This window comes from Hevea brasiliensis, chromosome 9 (assembly GCF_030052815.1).
Source record: "Hevea brasiliensis isolate MT/VB/25A 57/8 chromosome 9, ASM3005281v1, whole genome shotgun sequence".
NCBI lineage: Eukaryota > Viridiplantae > Streptophyta > Magnoliopsida > Malpighiales > Euphorbiaceae > Hevea > Hevea brasiliensis.
Genome location: NC_079501.1, coordinates 84,826,026 through 84,843,208, shown reverse-complemented (window position 1 = coordinate 84,843,208; position 17,183 = coordinate 84,826,026). Strand labels below are relative to the sequence as shown.

Genomic DNA, 17,183 nt, shown 5'->3' with positions numbered 1-17,183 from the left:
TACGGGGCAATGGGTATCTGTTCTTTATTGTCACCTTATTCAACTGCCGATAGTCAATGCATAACCGGAGAGTGCCATCTTTCTTCTTTACAAACAACACTGGCGCTCCCCAAGGTGACACACTAGGGCGGATAAAGCCCTTGTCAAGCAATTCTTGTAATTGCACTTTCAATTCTTTCAATTCTGCTGGTGCCATTCTATATGGCGTTATGGAGATTGGGTCCACACCAGGCATAAGATCAATTTCAAACTGCACTTCTCTTTCTGGAGGTAATCCTGGCAATTCGTCAGGAAATACATCCGGAAAGTCACATCTGATAGGAATGTCCTTGATCTTTGGACTCCCGCTTGGGTGTCTATCACATGTGCCAAGTACGCCTCACACCCTTTTCTAATCATTTTCCTGGCTAGTGCAGCTGAAATGATGTTTGAAGGCAATAACTGTCTCTCCCCATGTATTACTACATCACCATACTGAGGGAGACCAAAAGTGATCGTATCTTGACCTGATCAATCATGGCGTGATGCCTGGCTAACCAATCCATGCCCAAGATAATGTCATAATCTTTGAAGGGCATTTCAATTAAATCAGACAGAAAAGTGTGTCCTTGGATCACCAAAGGACAATCTCTATATAGCCTATTTATCTTGACCTCCTGGCCTAATGGACTAGTTACTAGCACATCATAGTCCATTGGTACACACAGAATAGTAGTAGAACACATCACACTAGCACTAACATACGAATGTGTGAAGCCAAGATCAAATAACACATACACATCTTGGTCAAGGATGGAGAAAATACCAGCTATAACATCTGATGTTTCAGCCTCTTCCCTCTGACGCATGGTATACACTCTGACTGGTGCGCCACTAGGTACTGGCTGGTTAACAGTGCTCTGACTTCCAGCTGCCTCTGCCTCTAGCAACTGACTGTGACCCTCTAGGTGCAGAGACTTGGGTTGATCCTTCAGATGTGGCAAAAGATCCAGACCGGCGCGGACTAGTGCAATCCTTAGCGAAATGTCCGCTTCCTCCACAATTAAAGCATGCACCAATAGCCTTAAAACAAACCCCACCATGAGTTCTACCACACGTTTCACACTGCCGGACCGATAGAGCTCCTCGGGGTGCCTGCTAGGTCTGCTGACCAGACTGGGGTGGTCTTTGGCCAGAAAATCTGCCTCTGCCTCTACGGGAGCTAGATCCTCCAAACTGTTTCCTCTTCCCAGAACCACTTCCAGATGCTTGTTCAGTAGTCTTTTCAGTTTTCTCTTTCTCTTGTGAACCCTTCTTCACTGCCCCTTCGGATTCTATCCTTTCTAATTCCAAGGCTTGTGAGATCAATTCAGAAAATTCGATGTCCAAACCCACAACTTGCATTCTCAGACTCTGCCTTAGCCCTGACTCAAACCTCTTGCATCTGTCTCTGGGGGTGGAGACTAAGCTTCCAGCATAGTGGCTTAGCCTTGAGAAATCTCTCTCATATTCTGCTATGGTTCGGTTCCCTTGTTTCAAACTCAAAAATTCTTGCAACTTCATGTCCACATATGCATCGGGAACCTATTTACGCCGGAACTCCTCAAAAGTCTCATCCATCTCAAAGACAGTGGCTCAACCAGGCTGTGGGGGATGGTCTTCCACCATTCAAACGCATCCCCTTGCAACAAGGAAACAGAATACTCAAACTTCAGCTCTTCCGTAATCGCAGCCTTTCTCAAAACTTCGTTCCATTCTTTCCAACCACTGCATTACGCCTCCGGTGGATCCACGGTGCCTTTAAACTCGGTGGCCCCAAATTTCATCAATTTTTCATATTGCCGAGCCGAAATTTGTGGTTGTGCTACAGGTGCATCGCATCCGAGCTTGGGGTGGCACATTACCCGCCATTTCTTGGAAAATGCAGCCATCTCATTGTACAAATTGAGCAGAAATCGGTCTTGGAGCGAGCAGAGCCGGGTGGTGACCCACTCACGCTCGGAGTCTTGGGGCTTCCTTGAACCTCAGCCTCAACAGATTGTTCTTCGGAATGATCTCCTCCTTCCATTCCGTTTTCTCAAATTTTCTACTTCCTGTGATCAAACACAAGGAGGTTGACCTCTATTAGTGCATATTCATGATGTAAATATGTCATATGTATCAATTAAAGACACTTGAGTAGTTGTACCTATCAAAGAAATATTCACATACATAGTCAAAATTTATTGCAAAACCATGCTCTGATACCACTAAAACATGACACACCTTACCCCTCCGTAAGGCATAACATGATCCCGTAGAATACTTAATGAACTACCGAACTTCACCTACCGATAACTCATTAAGTACCCTACAAGGGATTTTAAAACAATTTTCTTACATTTTGGAAGTGGTGAGCATTTTAGTGAATTAAAAACCATGTATTCAAAGCTTTAATACTAGTAAAAATTTTTGTCCATTTTACTTTTGCCGCAATTTTTATAAAAATTTTGACAGATCTGTATTTTGAGAAATCAGTTCTTCAAATACCTGTAAAAAGCACTCCCAAAAATGTTTTACATCTCCCAACCTCCAATAATTCACAATTCAACTCAGAATATTTAATAATTTCATTCACAAAACATACAGCAGGAAATTCATATGTACAATATTAAATTTACAGAAGAAAATCTAAAATAATATTATTACAATTTATTTACAACTGCTCGACTTTATATTGATACATACAACATTTCCATATTTACATCAAAATTTATCTACAAGGGCATAAAATAATACCCGTACAAAAGATCAATGTAATCCTCGATTTAATCGCAGCTCACTCTGCTGCTTTTTCCTTGCTCTTATCTGCGACAGCAAAATAAGCCATCGCTGAGTATAAAAATACTCAGTGGTGCACAATAAAAATTTAAAATGCAATAAATAAATCATTCATTGCCAAATACGATTCAAATGTTTCTCAATCACATTTCAATAATGATCAAAGTTCATAATAACACCATTTTGTCAAATAATCTATTAAACACAGTTTAGTCAAACAATTTCATAAACACCGTGTTGCCAAGTCATACACAACTTAAGTCATGACACAAAATTTCCGATCAATGCCGCGTTGTACACCACGACAAAGCAATCTATAACCCCATTAATCGAAATCAATGAGGGAGGTGGCTAGCTAGCTAATGAGTACTCATCCGATCTACAACCTCAACTGCCAAGCCAGAGAGGGAGGAAAATAAACGATCTCAACCCCATAAATGGAGGAGGAAATGTGATACTGTCATGCTAAGTGTGAACATAAAATCCATTTCAAACATTTCATTCAATATTGCATACAAAAATCAAATCAATTCTCAAAGTTACAATTTGATCACAAGGTGGCAACACAAAAGTTCATAATTTGGTCTAACTTTCTTCATATGAAATGTTCTACTATGTCTTAGGTTTCCATCGGTTTAAGAATCGCCTAAATCCGAGTTTCCTAGAAAGAGTTATAGCCATCCAAACATTACTGCTCAATTGAAAATCTGCAGAGTTGCAGGTTTGGTAACTCAACTTTGCTCAATAATTTGAATGGGTTAATGGCATAATTTGGGGTGATGTTCTTCATGAAAGTTTTAGATCTATATCTCCTCTAACCTCTGGCCAAATTTCAGGTCAATTTGACCTGTCTAACTTGAGTTATGACTACTATTCATTTGGTCAGTTTAGTGCAGTGGCAGCCTGCTGTCATTTCACTTTGGTCAATTGTTTCACCAAGTTTTGGTCAGTTTTTTGTCATGGTTCCTCAATGAAAGTTGTGCTATTTTATGTCTATTTTCATCCCCAATTGGTAGCATATCAATTAGGCTTGTAAAATTTGAGTTTTGGTCCTTCAAAGTGGGTTTGGTCATGCTGCATTGGACCTACGAATTTGGTTTTCATTTTCACAATTTCCACACATCTCTTTTGGTCATTAATGACCATTTTTCAGTCCACAATTGATCAAAGATATCATTTATGCATTTCTCCAAAATTTGGTTCACAAACCCTAGGCCTCCAACCCTAATTTACTAAATTATTGTATTTAACTACATTTAAAACATTTAATCATGATCATTCAACACCAATAAGCTCACATACACATTTAAATTCACCAAGTTCATGCATACACATCCTCAAACCCTAGTTGACTAAAATTTAGGTTTGGTCCTTCAACAATTTATTTCATTTCATTTTTCCACAATTTCTAGTGTAATTCAACTACTTAATTATGAATTTAAACATAATATTAAAAACTAACCACTAACCTCTTTTGTTGAATTTCTCCCTCTTCAAATCTTCTTTCTTTCCTCCTCTTTTTGTTGTCAAGATGCTTGTCAAAGTCCAAAAACAAGACTTACTTAAAGGAGTTAGGGAGTTTATAAAATAAAATCAAGCTTTTGAAAGCTTGAAATTGGTGTTAATGGTGAAAAGGAAATGAGAGAAATGAGAGAGAAGGAGTGACGGGAATGGAGAAGTAATCCAATTTTTTTTTTCTTTTCTTTTATCCATTTTGCTTATGGAAGACCACAAAAACTTAATTTAATAAATATTTAATTAATTCTTTTATGACATCATGCATGAGGTCATGCATGATGTCATCACCTTTTTACTTTTTGATTTTTCTCTCTTTTTTTTTTTAATTTTTCTATTTGTTCTTTAATTTAATTCTCGATTCCGAAATTTTCTTTTCTCCGATTTTATTTGACAATTAGGTCAGGAGTCAGCTCTCGGGGTCAATTGACCAAATCGCCCCTCACCGGTTCATCCCGGTTTGTAAATAATCCAATATTTCTTCCGGCTCCCTGACCTAATTATTTGACTGACTTAACAGTTCTTTTTCATGATTTTCTCTTTTCCACTATGTTCATAAGGGTCCTAAGGACCGCAGCGTCACTTTTTACGGTTCGAAATTTGAGTTTAAAATGACTTTGCGATGCGTTCAGGAGGTCACTCATCGCTGTGACTCTCGGCTCGTTTAACCTCTTATGTTCTATTTTTCTTATTTATAGTTAACTAATTAAACATTACTAATTATTTGTGTTTATGGCTTCTCAAGTTATCTTAGGTGTGGCCCTAATCCCAATAATTGTCCGGACCGACACCGGTCAACGGAACAGTGAAATATACCAGGCTATGCAACGGGGTGTTACAGGCTTAGCCTGCCTAGTATCCACCACATGTGCTAGGTAGGCTTCACAGCCTTTTCTCATCATTCTTCTTGCAACTGTGGCTGAGATGACATTGGACAAGAAATATGTCCTTTTCCCCACAACTGTGATCTCATTACCCTCAGAAGTTTTCAAAGAAATTCTCTTCAATTTGCAATCAACTATTGCCTAATGACGTGACAACCAGTCCATTCCCAAAATCACGTCAAACTCATGGAAAGGCAACTCAATTAGGTCTGCCAAGAATTCATACCCCTGAATCTTTAACGGGCAACCCTTGTACACTTTGTTCACCACTACACTGTGGCCCAATGGATTAGTGACCAGAATGTCTTGGTCACTCTCCCCTACTAGTATCCCCCTTTCTACGGGTAGGTTGATGCAGATGTATGAATGAGTGGATCTTGGATCCACCAATGCACAGATGTATTGTAGAGGGAGAACGTACCCCTGATGACGTCTGGGGCATCTTGCTCCTCCTGAGCTCTCATGGCATAAGCTCTGGCAGGTGGTCTGTTATCTGGCCTCTCTGCTGGCTCAGATGCAGGCCTCTGTGATGGTCCCACTGTGTCAGATTTGCCAGATTTCCTACCCCTTTGTGGTGCAGGAGCAGTGCATGCGCTTGTGTTGGAGCAACTGTAGTAGTTCTGCGTGGACAGTTCTTCAACTGATGCTCTGTTGACCCACACCTTAAGCAGGCACCAGTCACTCTCCAACACTCCCCCTTATGCCATTTCAAACAATGTGGACATGCAAAAGATGCTGGGGCTGGTCCCCTGAACCCCATCCCTAGAGAGCTGCCCACTGATGGTGTGGACTGACCTTTCCTAGGGATAAGCGTGGCTGGGCCCAGGGTGACCACGACCTTGTGGTTGACCTGAACTCTGTGCAGGTGGACCCTTGAACTTCTTCCCAAATGTAGGAGATGAACTAGACTGACCTGGGCCCCTCTTCTGCTGTCTCTCTCTTCTGGTCTGCTCACTTATTCTAACATTTTCAACCTTTATTGCAGCTTCCACTAACTTGGTGAAGTTTGTGATTCCCAAGGCAGTGATCATGATCTTTATATTGTCATTTAATCCTTCTTCAAATCTCTTACACCTTTCGGCCTCATTAGGGACTATCTCCCTTCCATAACGGCTCAATCTGACGAATTCCTTCTCATACTCGGCCACTGACAGCTGTCTCTGCCTCAGATTAATGAACTCTCTTCTTCTCTCTTCCAGGTATACACTACCCACATATTTCTTCTTGAATTCGGAGAGAAAGAAGTCCCAAGTTACTATTTACATTTGTACTTCACTTTGGACACGATATCCCACCATTCATATGCATCATCTTGCAATGAGATATGGCGACTTCCAAGTTTTGCTCGAGTGCGGTGGAGTTGTTTTAAAACTCTGCTGTTACATTCAACCAATTTTCATTTTATGAGAATCATCTTCTCTCTTACCAAAGAAATCCACTGCTCCATATTTTCTCAATTTTTCCAGGTGTGATTTTGGTTGTGGAGGTGGTGGTGGCATTACTCCAGCCATTTGTTTGAAGAATTCGGCCATTTGTTGAAACACGGCCTGTGGAGGTTGAGCAGGCTCTGCTTGAGCTGGCGGAGCAGGTTCTCCCATACCCCCAGTCTCAGCTGCTGCAGGTGGAGCATGACTCTCCACTTCCTCCTCAACTGCCCTCTGAGATGTAGGGTCCATATCCTATTCAAAATAAGAAAGACAAACAGATCTGCATTAGTGTCACCTCGACTCTTACAAATGCAATGCATGGTATGGACTCAATCTAGGCCCAGAAACGCCTAAACCGTACCACTAAATGTGACACCCCTTACCCGTCTACAGTATATCCGAGTAAGATATGTCACACGGTGTACCGGAACACTCTATTTTATCTTAATTAATTTTTAACATAGTTTTGAATATAACTTGTGAAATATAATTCATTTAAGTCATTTATTGACATTATAATTTATTTGAGGTTCCGAAAATTTTATAGAAAATCCGTGATCAGGCTAAAAATGGAGAAAAGCAGTTCTTGAACTGTGAAAAACACTTCCAAAATCATTTCCAAACAATCCCAACTCCATTTTATCAACAAAGTCTCAATATGATTTTCAACAACCTTTCCATTACTCAAACATTCATTTCTCATGATACTCATATACAAGCAATAAATAAATACTCAACTTTTACATTCATAACCACAATTTTCATTATTTACATGAACATCAAAATATATTACATAAGTTCAATTACATATGAGAAAATAAAAATTAGTTACAAAATACCAAAATGAAATTTAGTGTCCTACCAATGCACTGTAGAAGGTGAGGTGACACGGACACTATACAGAGCTGCAGGACGGTCTCACCCAGTCTGCGGTCTACTGGGCTCTCGATCGGTATCTCTAGAACCTACGCGTGGCAAAAGCAACGCGCTAAGCAATAATGCTTAGTGGTGCAATAATAAAATAAAAGGAAATAGCAGAAAATAAATATGTATTGAATGTATCGATGTTTTACTGGTTTTGTACTTGTTATAATCATTTATTTCGTTAACTTTATCCACTTTCATTCTTTTGGTTGCCCAAGTAACCTATCTTTGACGATCGGATGGATAAGCGGGTAAACCGCACGGGTATCTAGTACCTCGGCCGTCACACCATCGGTCACATATGCATCTCCAGGTGTACCTGAGCGGCTAATAATTGTAATGACAATAGGCACAAGGCCAAATATCAACACAAGGTCAGAATGGCTAAAAGCCATGAAATCACAGAATGGCATAATGCCATGTGCAGTACTGCTAACTGAACCCTATTGGCATGCCAAACTATCCAAACCAATCTTGTTAGGTATACTAGGGCATTTGATACTTTTGAATTCTTCAATTTTTGAATTTCAAGTTTTGGTGTCACTATTCACTTCATTGGTCAACAAAAATGTTGACTTTTGGATAGAAAATAGGTACATTGGTTTTAACACTCCCAATGTACCACATTTTGCATTTAAAACTTGTTGGAATTGATCACCAATACCATTCTTAAGCTTAAACTAAGGGAGCAGAATTTTTCAGTTTTCATACCTAAACTTTATTGTTCCATTAGTGACTGTTACAGTGGAAATTTGAGAAAATGATAAACATGAAAGTTGTTCCTTATTTTGTCTAGTTGAATTTCCTTTTTGAATCACTCCATTTGGAGTTTTGTAGCTCAGTTATGGTCCAAAACCACAACTGGCCGGATTGAAAAATTGCAGAATTGACCATATCTACGGTCACGATGAGCAGTGATTGCTACTGCCTTGTTGGATAGGTTCTGGTCATAATTTGGGGTAGGCTTCTTCATGAAAGTTGTTTGTCTATATCTTAACTTGTTGCTGTAAAAATTTCAGGTCAATTGGGCCATTCTACAATGAGTTATGGTCATTACTGTTCATTTGGTCATTCTGCAGAATCTGGTTGCAGGGTATCCAGATTGGAGCTAGTTTTTGGTCCACTTGCTTTGGTCTTTTGGGCATGGTTTCTTCACCAAAATTGTGCCATTATGTGTCTAGTTTCATGTCCAATTGGCCAAATACTAATTGAACCTACACAGCCAAAGTTATGGCTGTCCAAACAGGCTGGACTCACAGCCTCACCTGCTGCTCTCACTAGGCAGCCTACCAAATCAGTTTGTAACACTATACTTCACTCCAAATTATGGTCAACTTACCTCAAATGGTCACTAATTGACCCTTAAAATGTTCATTCACCATTACATAAGTGAAACTCAAATTTCCCTCAAAACCCTAATTCCTAAGTTCTCAAATCTTACAATATAATGCCATTAAGGTTTTTAATTCACTTATACACATCAAAGGACAGCCCTAGATTTTAATTTCATTCAAAGTCATCAAACTCAAGAAAGTTCATGGCTGCCGAAAATTTGAAGATACTCTAACATGTATAATTTACTTCAAATTTTACAATTTCTTAACTTAATTTGATGTTCTAACAAGAATTAAAAAGAGTGAGGGAAAATATAGCACTAACCTCACTTAAGAGCTTTTCAAGAGCTTTAATTCTTCACCTTTTCTCTTTCTTTTTGCTGCCTAAGGGTTATTCAATGTGCAAGGATGAGTTTTAGTGAAAGGAGTAGGAGGGTTTATGGTGAAATGAGGAGAGAAATGAAGCTTTAGTTGAAAATCAATGGAGGGAAAGGGGAGAAGGGTTTCGGCTGGTTTGGTCCAAAGGAAGAAGATGATTTTTTTTCTTCTATTTTCAGCCTCTTTTATTTGTTTTAAGTGTATTGGTTGTATGGTGATTGGTGGACAATTTTAAATGACATCATTATGATGTCACAATTCTCATTAACTTACATTTCTTTTTACTTTTGTTTTCTTATTTGCATTTCTCATTTTTAATAAATTTTTCATCAACATTAATTTATATTTTATATCATAATAATTATTTACTCAACTGGACAAGTCGGCCAAAAATCGCCTCTGAAGGCGAAATGACCAAAATGCCCTCCGTTTGGCTTAACGGGTCAAAATTGTCTGTACCGATTGAAAAATTTTTCTAAATATTTTCTTGGCATTCTAATGCCATAGGAACCTCAATGACCCTTCTCTGGAGTCCCAAAAATTATTTTTTGAATTTTTCCCCGGGTCTAGGGCTCCTAGTTGCGAGAACCGCAACTTCCCTCTACGTTACCCATCGCTTGGGCACCGGCTCATTTGACTTAGTTGTATTTTATTTCTAAAATTTTTACTAAATTTTTCTTATTAATATTTGAGTTAATTATGGTTCCTCACTTTAGTTTAAATATTTTTCCGATCGTTCTAGCTGTCCGGACCAATACTGGTCACCGGAACAGTAGAATGTACGGAGTTGCTACAGGGAGAGTGTTAAAGTTTGATTAAGAAAGAATTGATGGAAATTGGTCCTGAAAAAGTTGTTCAAGTTGTTACAGATAATGCATCAAATAATGTTGCAGCAGGTAAAATTTTTATTTAATTTTTTATATTACTAAAAAAAATATCATTTTATTTTTATTATTAATGGAATGAATTTTTCTACTTGTTTATGACAGGGAGAATATTGGAAGCAAATTTTTCTCATCTATACTGGACTCCATGTGCAGCTCATTGTATAGATTTGATGTTGGAGGATATCTTTAAGATCCGTGTTTTCAAAAAAACATTCCGCAAAGCTGTTGAGCTTACTGGTTTCACATATGGCTCTTCAGGAGTTCTAAATATGTTGCGGAAGTTTACTAATGGAGTAGAATTGCTAAGGCCAGGGCAAACTAGATTTGCTACTGCTTTTATTACACTGGGAAGGATTCATCTTCAGAAAGCCAACATTAGAAAAATGTTTACTTTGGAAAGTTGGACAACTAGTAAATGGGCTAAAGAGGTGAAAGGCAAAAAGTGTGAAAGGACGGTTTTGAGTCCTACCTTCTGAAATCATGTTGTTTATGCTCTTAAGGTTTCCGGTCCTCTTGTTCGTGTGCTTCGACTTGTTGATAATGAAAAAAAACCAGCTATGGGATATATTTATGAAGCCATGGATAGGACTAAAGAAGCCATTGCCAACTGACTCAATGGCAATGAAGAGAAATACAAGAGCATTTTTTAGATTATTGATGCGAGATGATCACTTCAATTGCATCGTCCTTTGCATGCTGCTGGATACTTTTTGAATCCTGAATTTTTTTATCCAAATAAGATGAGAATTGAATCTGATGAAGAGGTCAATACAGGATTGCTTTCATGCATTCATAAAATGGAAAAAAATTCAGCAAAAGTTGATATGATTCTTGATGAAATTGAGAAATACAAAGCAGCTGCAGGGACCTTTGGTTTTCCTTCAACTATTAGCGAAAGAATAACCAAATCTCCAGGTTATTAATTTAATTCTTATTAATTTTTCATTTTGCTCATTTATTAATTTATATCATGAATTTAACAATCATTGGTTCTATATTTTAATAGCTGCTTGGTGGAAAACATATGGTTCTTCAACTCCAAACCTACAAAAGTTTGCTGTAAAGGTTCTGAGTCTCACATATAGTGCAAGTGGTTGCGAAAGAAATTGAAGTGTATTTGAGCATGTAAGTAATATATATATATATAAATTTCTTAATTTGTTATTTTATCTTGAGCCTTTTGAGTTTGAAGTTTAACTTATTTGTTACTGTAAAATAAATGACAGTTTCATAGTAAGAAAAGAAATCGGCTATTTCAAGAACGCTTGGACAATTTGGTATATGTGAAGTACAATAGAGCGTTGCTACGCCGACACACTTTTGGGGATATCACAACACCTATTGATTTAGCAAATATTGATGAGAGTAATGAATGGTTGCTTGGTGAATTAGAAAAAGGTGATGGGGATGATGATGATGATGATTCTCTTGTTTTCATGAATGACGTATTGACCTGGGGTGATGTTGGTAGAGCGGTGGAGTTTACGAATCTCGTTATGAATCGAGATCGGCTGCAAGATCAACACCACCAGTTGAAACTCCATCATTTCGAAGGCCTCGTGCAATGAGAGGTGCATCCTCTTCGCAAGTTGATGATGATGAAGAGGAGGAAGAATTTGTGATGGCCGTTGTTGAAAATGAAGATGATTTTGGAAATCTTGATGATGAGTAGTTTTAGTTATAAGTTTTTTATGTACTTATTGCATTTTGTTTATTATGACTTACAACTTATTTTTATGTATTAATGTCTGAACTTCTATAATTTATATTTTCTATTATGTGACTTATGACTTATTTCTAATTTTTTATTTATTATGTATAATTTTATAGCGTCACTTTTATCATATACATCTGCTAAAAATTCAGGTATGAACTATTTCTTTTTTTAACATCTCTTATTATTATGTGTGTTTTTACTTATGCTATATATTTTAATTTTACAGTCTCATACTTTCACTTGTATCTTATACTTAAGCTGGAAATACAGGTATGTACTATTTTCAATTTCTCTTATTTTAGATATAAACATAGTGTAAATCATATTTTTTTTTCTTTTTAATATGTTTTTTTACTTATCAACTATTTAAAAGTATATATATATATATATATAATTTAAACAATTAAGGTTATGGCGCCTCGCTTCAAAAAGGCCATCGCCTCGCCTCTCGCCTCTCGCCTAAGGCCATAGAATACTCTATCGCCTTAGTGTCGCCTTTCGCCTTGATAACACTGGAGGACATTATGTCTCCCAACTCACACACAAAAGCACATAAATAGCAATATAAAATGTAGAATGAAAGTAAATAAATAGAAAGAGGGTAAGAACAAGCCTTTCTACAAAGAAATAGAGGCCTTAGCTTTGGGATGGGATTAGGAGTAGAGAAAGGCCTTCAAAGGATAAACTTAGCGAAAAAGACCTTCTGCACAAGTGTAGCCAAGCCAGCTACCCATCGGATAGCCTTCCATCAATCTACTTTGGATGGCCATATTTCCCCTTTTTTAAGCTTCAATTTTGGTAAGCCATCTATTGATAAAAATCTATGGATATATAGTTTCTAGTGCAACTAAATTCACCTCAAAATTCAACCTGTAACTTTAAATATGGCCATGTCAAGGACAACGGTCAATTCTACCAAGGGTAGCCAGGCGACTACCCAGAATAGTCAACCAACTACCTTCATAAGAGAGACTTTCCAAGGCTCGAGCTACCTCCTCTGGTTTTCTTTATTGAGTTTTAACACTCTTGAGTCATCCCTAAAGTTGTTCTAAGGTCTTTTGATTATTCATCATGGAAAAATCTACTACCAGCTTCCAAAATTCATCATGTTTAAACAAGTAATTGGGAACCACCTGGTTCAAAATAAGTGTATTTTTTGTGGCTTTTTTTTCCCATAAATTTGATTGGGATATGTGTTAGTTTTATTTGGATTCTAGCTATCTTGATGTAGAAAATTACTTTATTAAAATGACAAAAAGTAAGTGAATGGCAAAGGTTAATTTTGTCAAATAATAAAAAATAGTATTGCAGTTCATGAAAAGCTCTAATTTAGAGCTAATATAAAATGCAGCTGAAAGGTATTTTCTATCAACTGCCTATCAGCTATCAACTGCTTATCAGCTATCGGCCCCCCTAGTATACAGTTCAAACATAAGGCAAAATATATGGAAATAAGAATTTCCAGAACTTTTGAGGGAAGGGGTAGTATGTTTAGTATTTATGAACCAAATGATTAAGGAATTCTATACTTCCTCCATGGTAGATCTTTTAGGTCTATTTGGAAATCCATAAGTTTTCCACGCTTTCTCATCTAGTCAACTTTTAGAATTTTCAATCCTACTGGTAATTAATGTCCAGAAGTATTATCTACAGTTGATGGCAATAGACATGAAATAAATTATTATCTACAAGTCTTCGCATGAACAAAACAAGAGTTGGAGAAACTACCTTTCAGGTGCACCAAACATGCATCTGTGATGCCATTCAAGCCCAAGTGTAGAACCTTTAGTTTTCCAAGCTCTCTTTGAAAGAAAAGGCATGTCAGAAGAGTAGATTCACTTCTAAGGTTCTAGCATGCATCAGGCCATCAGCCATTTATTTTACTCAACTCAACTCAACTCAACTAAGCCTTTATCCCAAAAATTTGGGGTCGGCTATATGGATTCGCTTTTTCCACTCTGAACGATTTTGGGTTAAATCCTCATAAATGTTTAATGCTTCTAAGTCATGTTGTACTACTTTCCTCCAAGTTAATTTAGGTCTACCCCTTTTTTTCTTTCTATCCTCTAACCTAATGTGCTCTACTTGTCTAACTGGAGCCTCCGTATGTCTACGCTTCACATGACCAAACCACCTCAATCTCCCTTCTCTCAACTTATCTTCAATTGGCACCACTCCTACCTTTTCTCTAATACTCTCATTACGGACTTTATCTAGTCTAGTATGGCCACTCATCCACCTTAACATTCTCATCTCTGCAACTCTTATCTTAGATGCATACTACTCTTTCAGTGACCAACACTCACTACCATATAACATAGCCTACGTATGGTCATGCGGTAAAATTTTCCTTTTAATTTATTGGGAATCTTACGATCACATAAAACTCCCGTGGCACGTCTCCACTTCAACCATCCCGCTTTAATCCTATGACTAACATCCTCCTCACATCCCCATCTACTTGAAGGGTGAGCCTAGATATTTAAAGTGATTACTTTGGGACAGTACCACTCAATTCAAACTCACTCCTTCCCTATCACCAGTTTGGCCTTCACTGAACTTGCAATGCATGTATTCCGTCTTCGTTCTACTTAACTTAAAACCCTTTGACTCTAGAGTACTTCTCCAAAGTTCTAGCTTCCTATTGACTCCTTCTCGTGTCTCATCTATCAGAACAATATCATCCGCAAACATCATGCACCAAGGAATACTCTCTTGTATATGTTTCGTCAGTTCATCTAAAACTAATGTAAAAAGGTAAGGGCTTATGGTGATCCTTGGTGTAATCCAATTGAGATCGGAAAATCACTTGTGTCCCCTCCCCTTTGTGCGCACAATAGTAGTTGCTCCTTCATACATATCTTTCAATACTTGTATGTACCTAATAGATACCCTCTTTTGTTCTAACACATTCCATAAGACCTCTCTTGGAACACTATCATAAGCCTTCTCCAAATCAATAAAAACCATGTGTAGATCTTTCTTCACATCTCTATATTTCTCCATCAAGCTTCTAATGAGAAAGATCGCTTCCATAGTTGAGCAATAGGGCATGAAACCAAATTGATTGATAGAGATAGAATTATCATGGCGTAGTCGATGCTCCACAACTCTCTCCCACAACTTCATAGTATGGCTCATGAGTTTAATTCCCTATAGTTTGAGCAACTCTGTATGTCTCCCTTATTTTTAAAAATAGGTACTAAAATACTCTTCCTCCATTCATCAGGCATTTTCTTTGAGTTTAGAATCTTATTAAATAATTTAGTTAACCATGCCACTCCCATATCTCCCAAATACTTCCACACTTCAATTGGTATTTCATCGGGTCCACAGGCTTTACCCACTTTCATTCTCTTAAGTGCTTCCTTTACTTCTAAAGATCGAATCCTTCTAGTATAATTTACATTCTTTTCTATTGTTCTATAATCTATATTCACGCTATTACCATTTTGACTATTATTAAAGAGATCATTAAAATAATTTCTCCATCTTTCTTTAATGTCCTCATCTTTTACCAACACTTTTCCTTCTTTATCCTTAATGCACCTAACTTGATTGAGATCTTGACATTTCCTTTCTCTACTCCTTGCTAATCTATAAATATCTTTCTCCTTCTTTAGTTCCAAGTTTCTCCTATAACTTTTCAAAGGCTGTGCTCTTGCTTGGCTAATCGCCTTTTTGCCTCTTTCTTTGCTATCTTATCTTGTTCATATGCCTCATTATTATCACTTTTAGGTATTTTCTTATACCATTCCCTTTTTCTCTTCACGTCCTTTTGTACTTCCTCATTCCACCACCATCTCTCTTTTGAGGGTGGTCCATGTCCTTTAGACTCTCCAAGTACTTTTCTAGCTACTTCTCTAATCTTTGATGCCATCTGTATCCACATATCATTGGCCTCCATATCCAGCTTCCATACTTCGGACTCGAGAAGCTCATTTTTGAACTTCACTTGCTTTATTCCTTTGAACTCCCACCACTTTGTTCGAGCTACACTATTTCTTCTAACCTTACTTGAATTGTTCCTAAACTTGACATCCAAGACCACCAACCTATGTTGACTTGTTAAAGCCTCTCCTGGAATGACCTTGCAATCCTTGCATAGAGCTCTATTTGTCTTCCTGGTTAAGAGGAAGTCGATTTGGCTTTTATGTTGCCCACTTTTGAAAGTCACTAAATGTGACTCTCTTTTTATAAAGTAGGTATTTGCTAGTATTAGGTCGTATGCCATAGCAAAATCCAGGATGCTTTTTCCCTCCTCATTTCGACTGCCAAAACCAAAACCTCCATGAACATTCTCATAACCTTGCCTATCACTTCCTACATGTCCATTCAAATCTCCACCAATGAAAACATTCTCTTCATTCGGTATGCTTTGCATTAAATCATCCATATCTTCCCAGAACCTTTGTTTACTCTCACTATCTAGTCCTATTTGTGGGGCATAAGCACTAACTATATTTATTGTTTCTCCTTCTAGTACTAGCTTTACTAGTATAATTCTATCTCCTACTCTTTTCACAGCTACTACTGCGTCTTTCAATGTTCTGTCTATGATTATACCCACTCCGTTCTTATTTCTCTCCTTTCCGGTAAACCACAATTTGTACCCTGAATTACCCACTTCCTTACTTTTCTCTCCTACCCATTTAGTCTCCTGAATGCAAGCAATATTCACCTTTCTCCTTTCCAAGGTATCCACAAGCTCCATCAATTTTCCTGTAAGTGATCCAACATTCCAAGTACCAACTCTGATCCTCCTCCTATCCTACTCCTTCCTAATTGGTCTTCTTCTATGATATCTTCTATTGTTTTCTATATCTATCTTGTGTTCTGTTCCACTATTTGTTCTACTATCTGTCCTATGGACTAACTTCTTTACCCACACCCGTCCATGATGTGGGAACCCTTGCTCACTTAACACCACACCCGGGCACCGGCATGGCGCGTCGCTTTCGGTGAACGCCCTACACCCTTGCATATTTATCACTACACCCGGGCTCCGATGTAGCGCGTCGTTAGTAGAGGACGCCCCAACGTTTATATCATTTGAATCCATATCATAGGGTGTGACAAAATTTTTACGCTGGTTGTCACCTACCGCAACCCTCCTCCTTTATCCGGGCTTGGGACCGGCTAAACGCAAACTACTTAGGCGGAGTTATCAGCCATTTATTTTACTAACCCAGAAAATACAATTGAAAAATATAAGTTGTACTCCTTGGAAAAACCCTCACATCCATCTCAGAAAGATGGCACATGTTAAGATTCAAATACAACAGAAAAACCCAAACATTAGCAGGAGATCAAATAGA

The 17,183-nt window shown here is 37.9% G+C and overlaps 2 protein-coding genes across 2 annotated transcripts; both read left to right on the top strand.

Annotated features, from left to right (window-relative positions):
* The first annotated feature begins 10,087 nt into the window (after positions 1-10,087).
* On the top strand, positions 10,088-11,009 carry LOC110656671 (uncharacterized). Its single transcript, XM_058153865.1, has 2 exons — positions 10,088-10,157; positions 10,251-11,009. Exons 1-2 carry the CDS (start codon positions 10,091-10,093, stop codon positions 10,622-10,624), a joined length of 441 nt encoding a protein of 146 aa, XP_058009848.1. The 5' UTR covers positions 10,088-10,090; the 3' UTR covers positions 10,625-11,009.
* On the top strand, positions 10,889-11,820 carry LOC110639718 (uncharacterized). The gene is made up of 4 exons (XM_058152419.1): positions 10,889-11,063; positions 11,155-11,213; positions 11,375-11,578; positions 11,620-11,820. The coding sequence occupies exons 1-4, from the start codon at positions 10,889-10,891 to the stop codon at positions 11,818-11,820; spliced, it is 639 nt and encodes a 212-aa protein (XP_058008402.1).
* The last annotated feature ends 5,363 nt before the right edge of the window (positions 11,821-17,183 follow it).

What these genes read in the sequence shown, in the direction of transcription:
- LOC110639718 (XM_058152419.1), top strand. Translation starts at nt 10,889, where the DNA reads ATGAGAATTGAATCTGATGAAGAGGTCAATACAGGATTGCTTTCATGC. An exon ending in AAGAATAACCAAATCTCCAG is followed by an intron (nt 11,064 to 11,154) that starts GTTATTAATTTA and finishes ATATTTTAATAG; the next exon opens with CTGCTTGGTGGAAAACATAT. An exon ending in ATGATGATGATGATTCTCTT is followed by an intron (nt 11,579 to 11,619) that starts GTTTTCATGAAT and finishes TGATGTTGGTAG; the next exon opens with AGCGGTGGAGTTTACGAATC.
- LOC110656671 (XM_058153865.1), top strand. Translation starts at nt 10,091, where the DNA reads ATGGAAATTGGTCCTGAAAAAGTTGTTCAAGTTGTTACAGATAATGCA. An exon ending in ATCAAATAATGTTGCAGCAG is followed by an intron (nt 10,158 to 10,250) that starts GTAAAATTTTTA and finishes TGTTTATGACAG; the next exon opens with GGAGAATATTGGAAGCAAAT.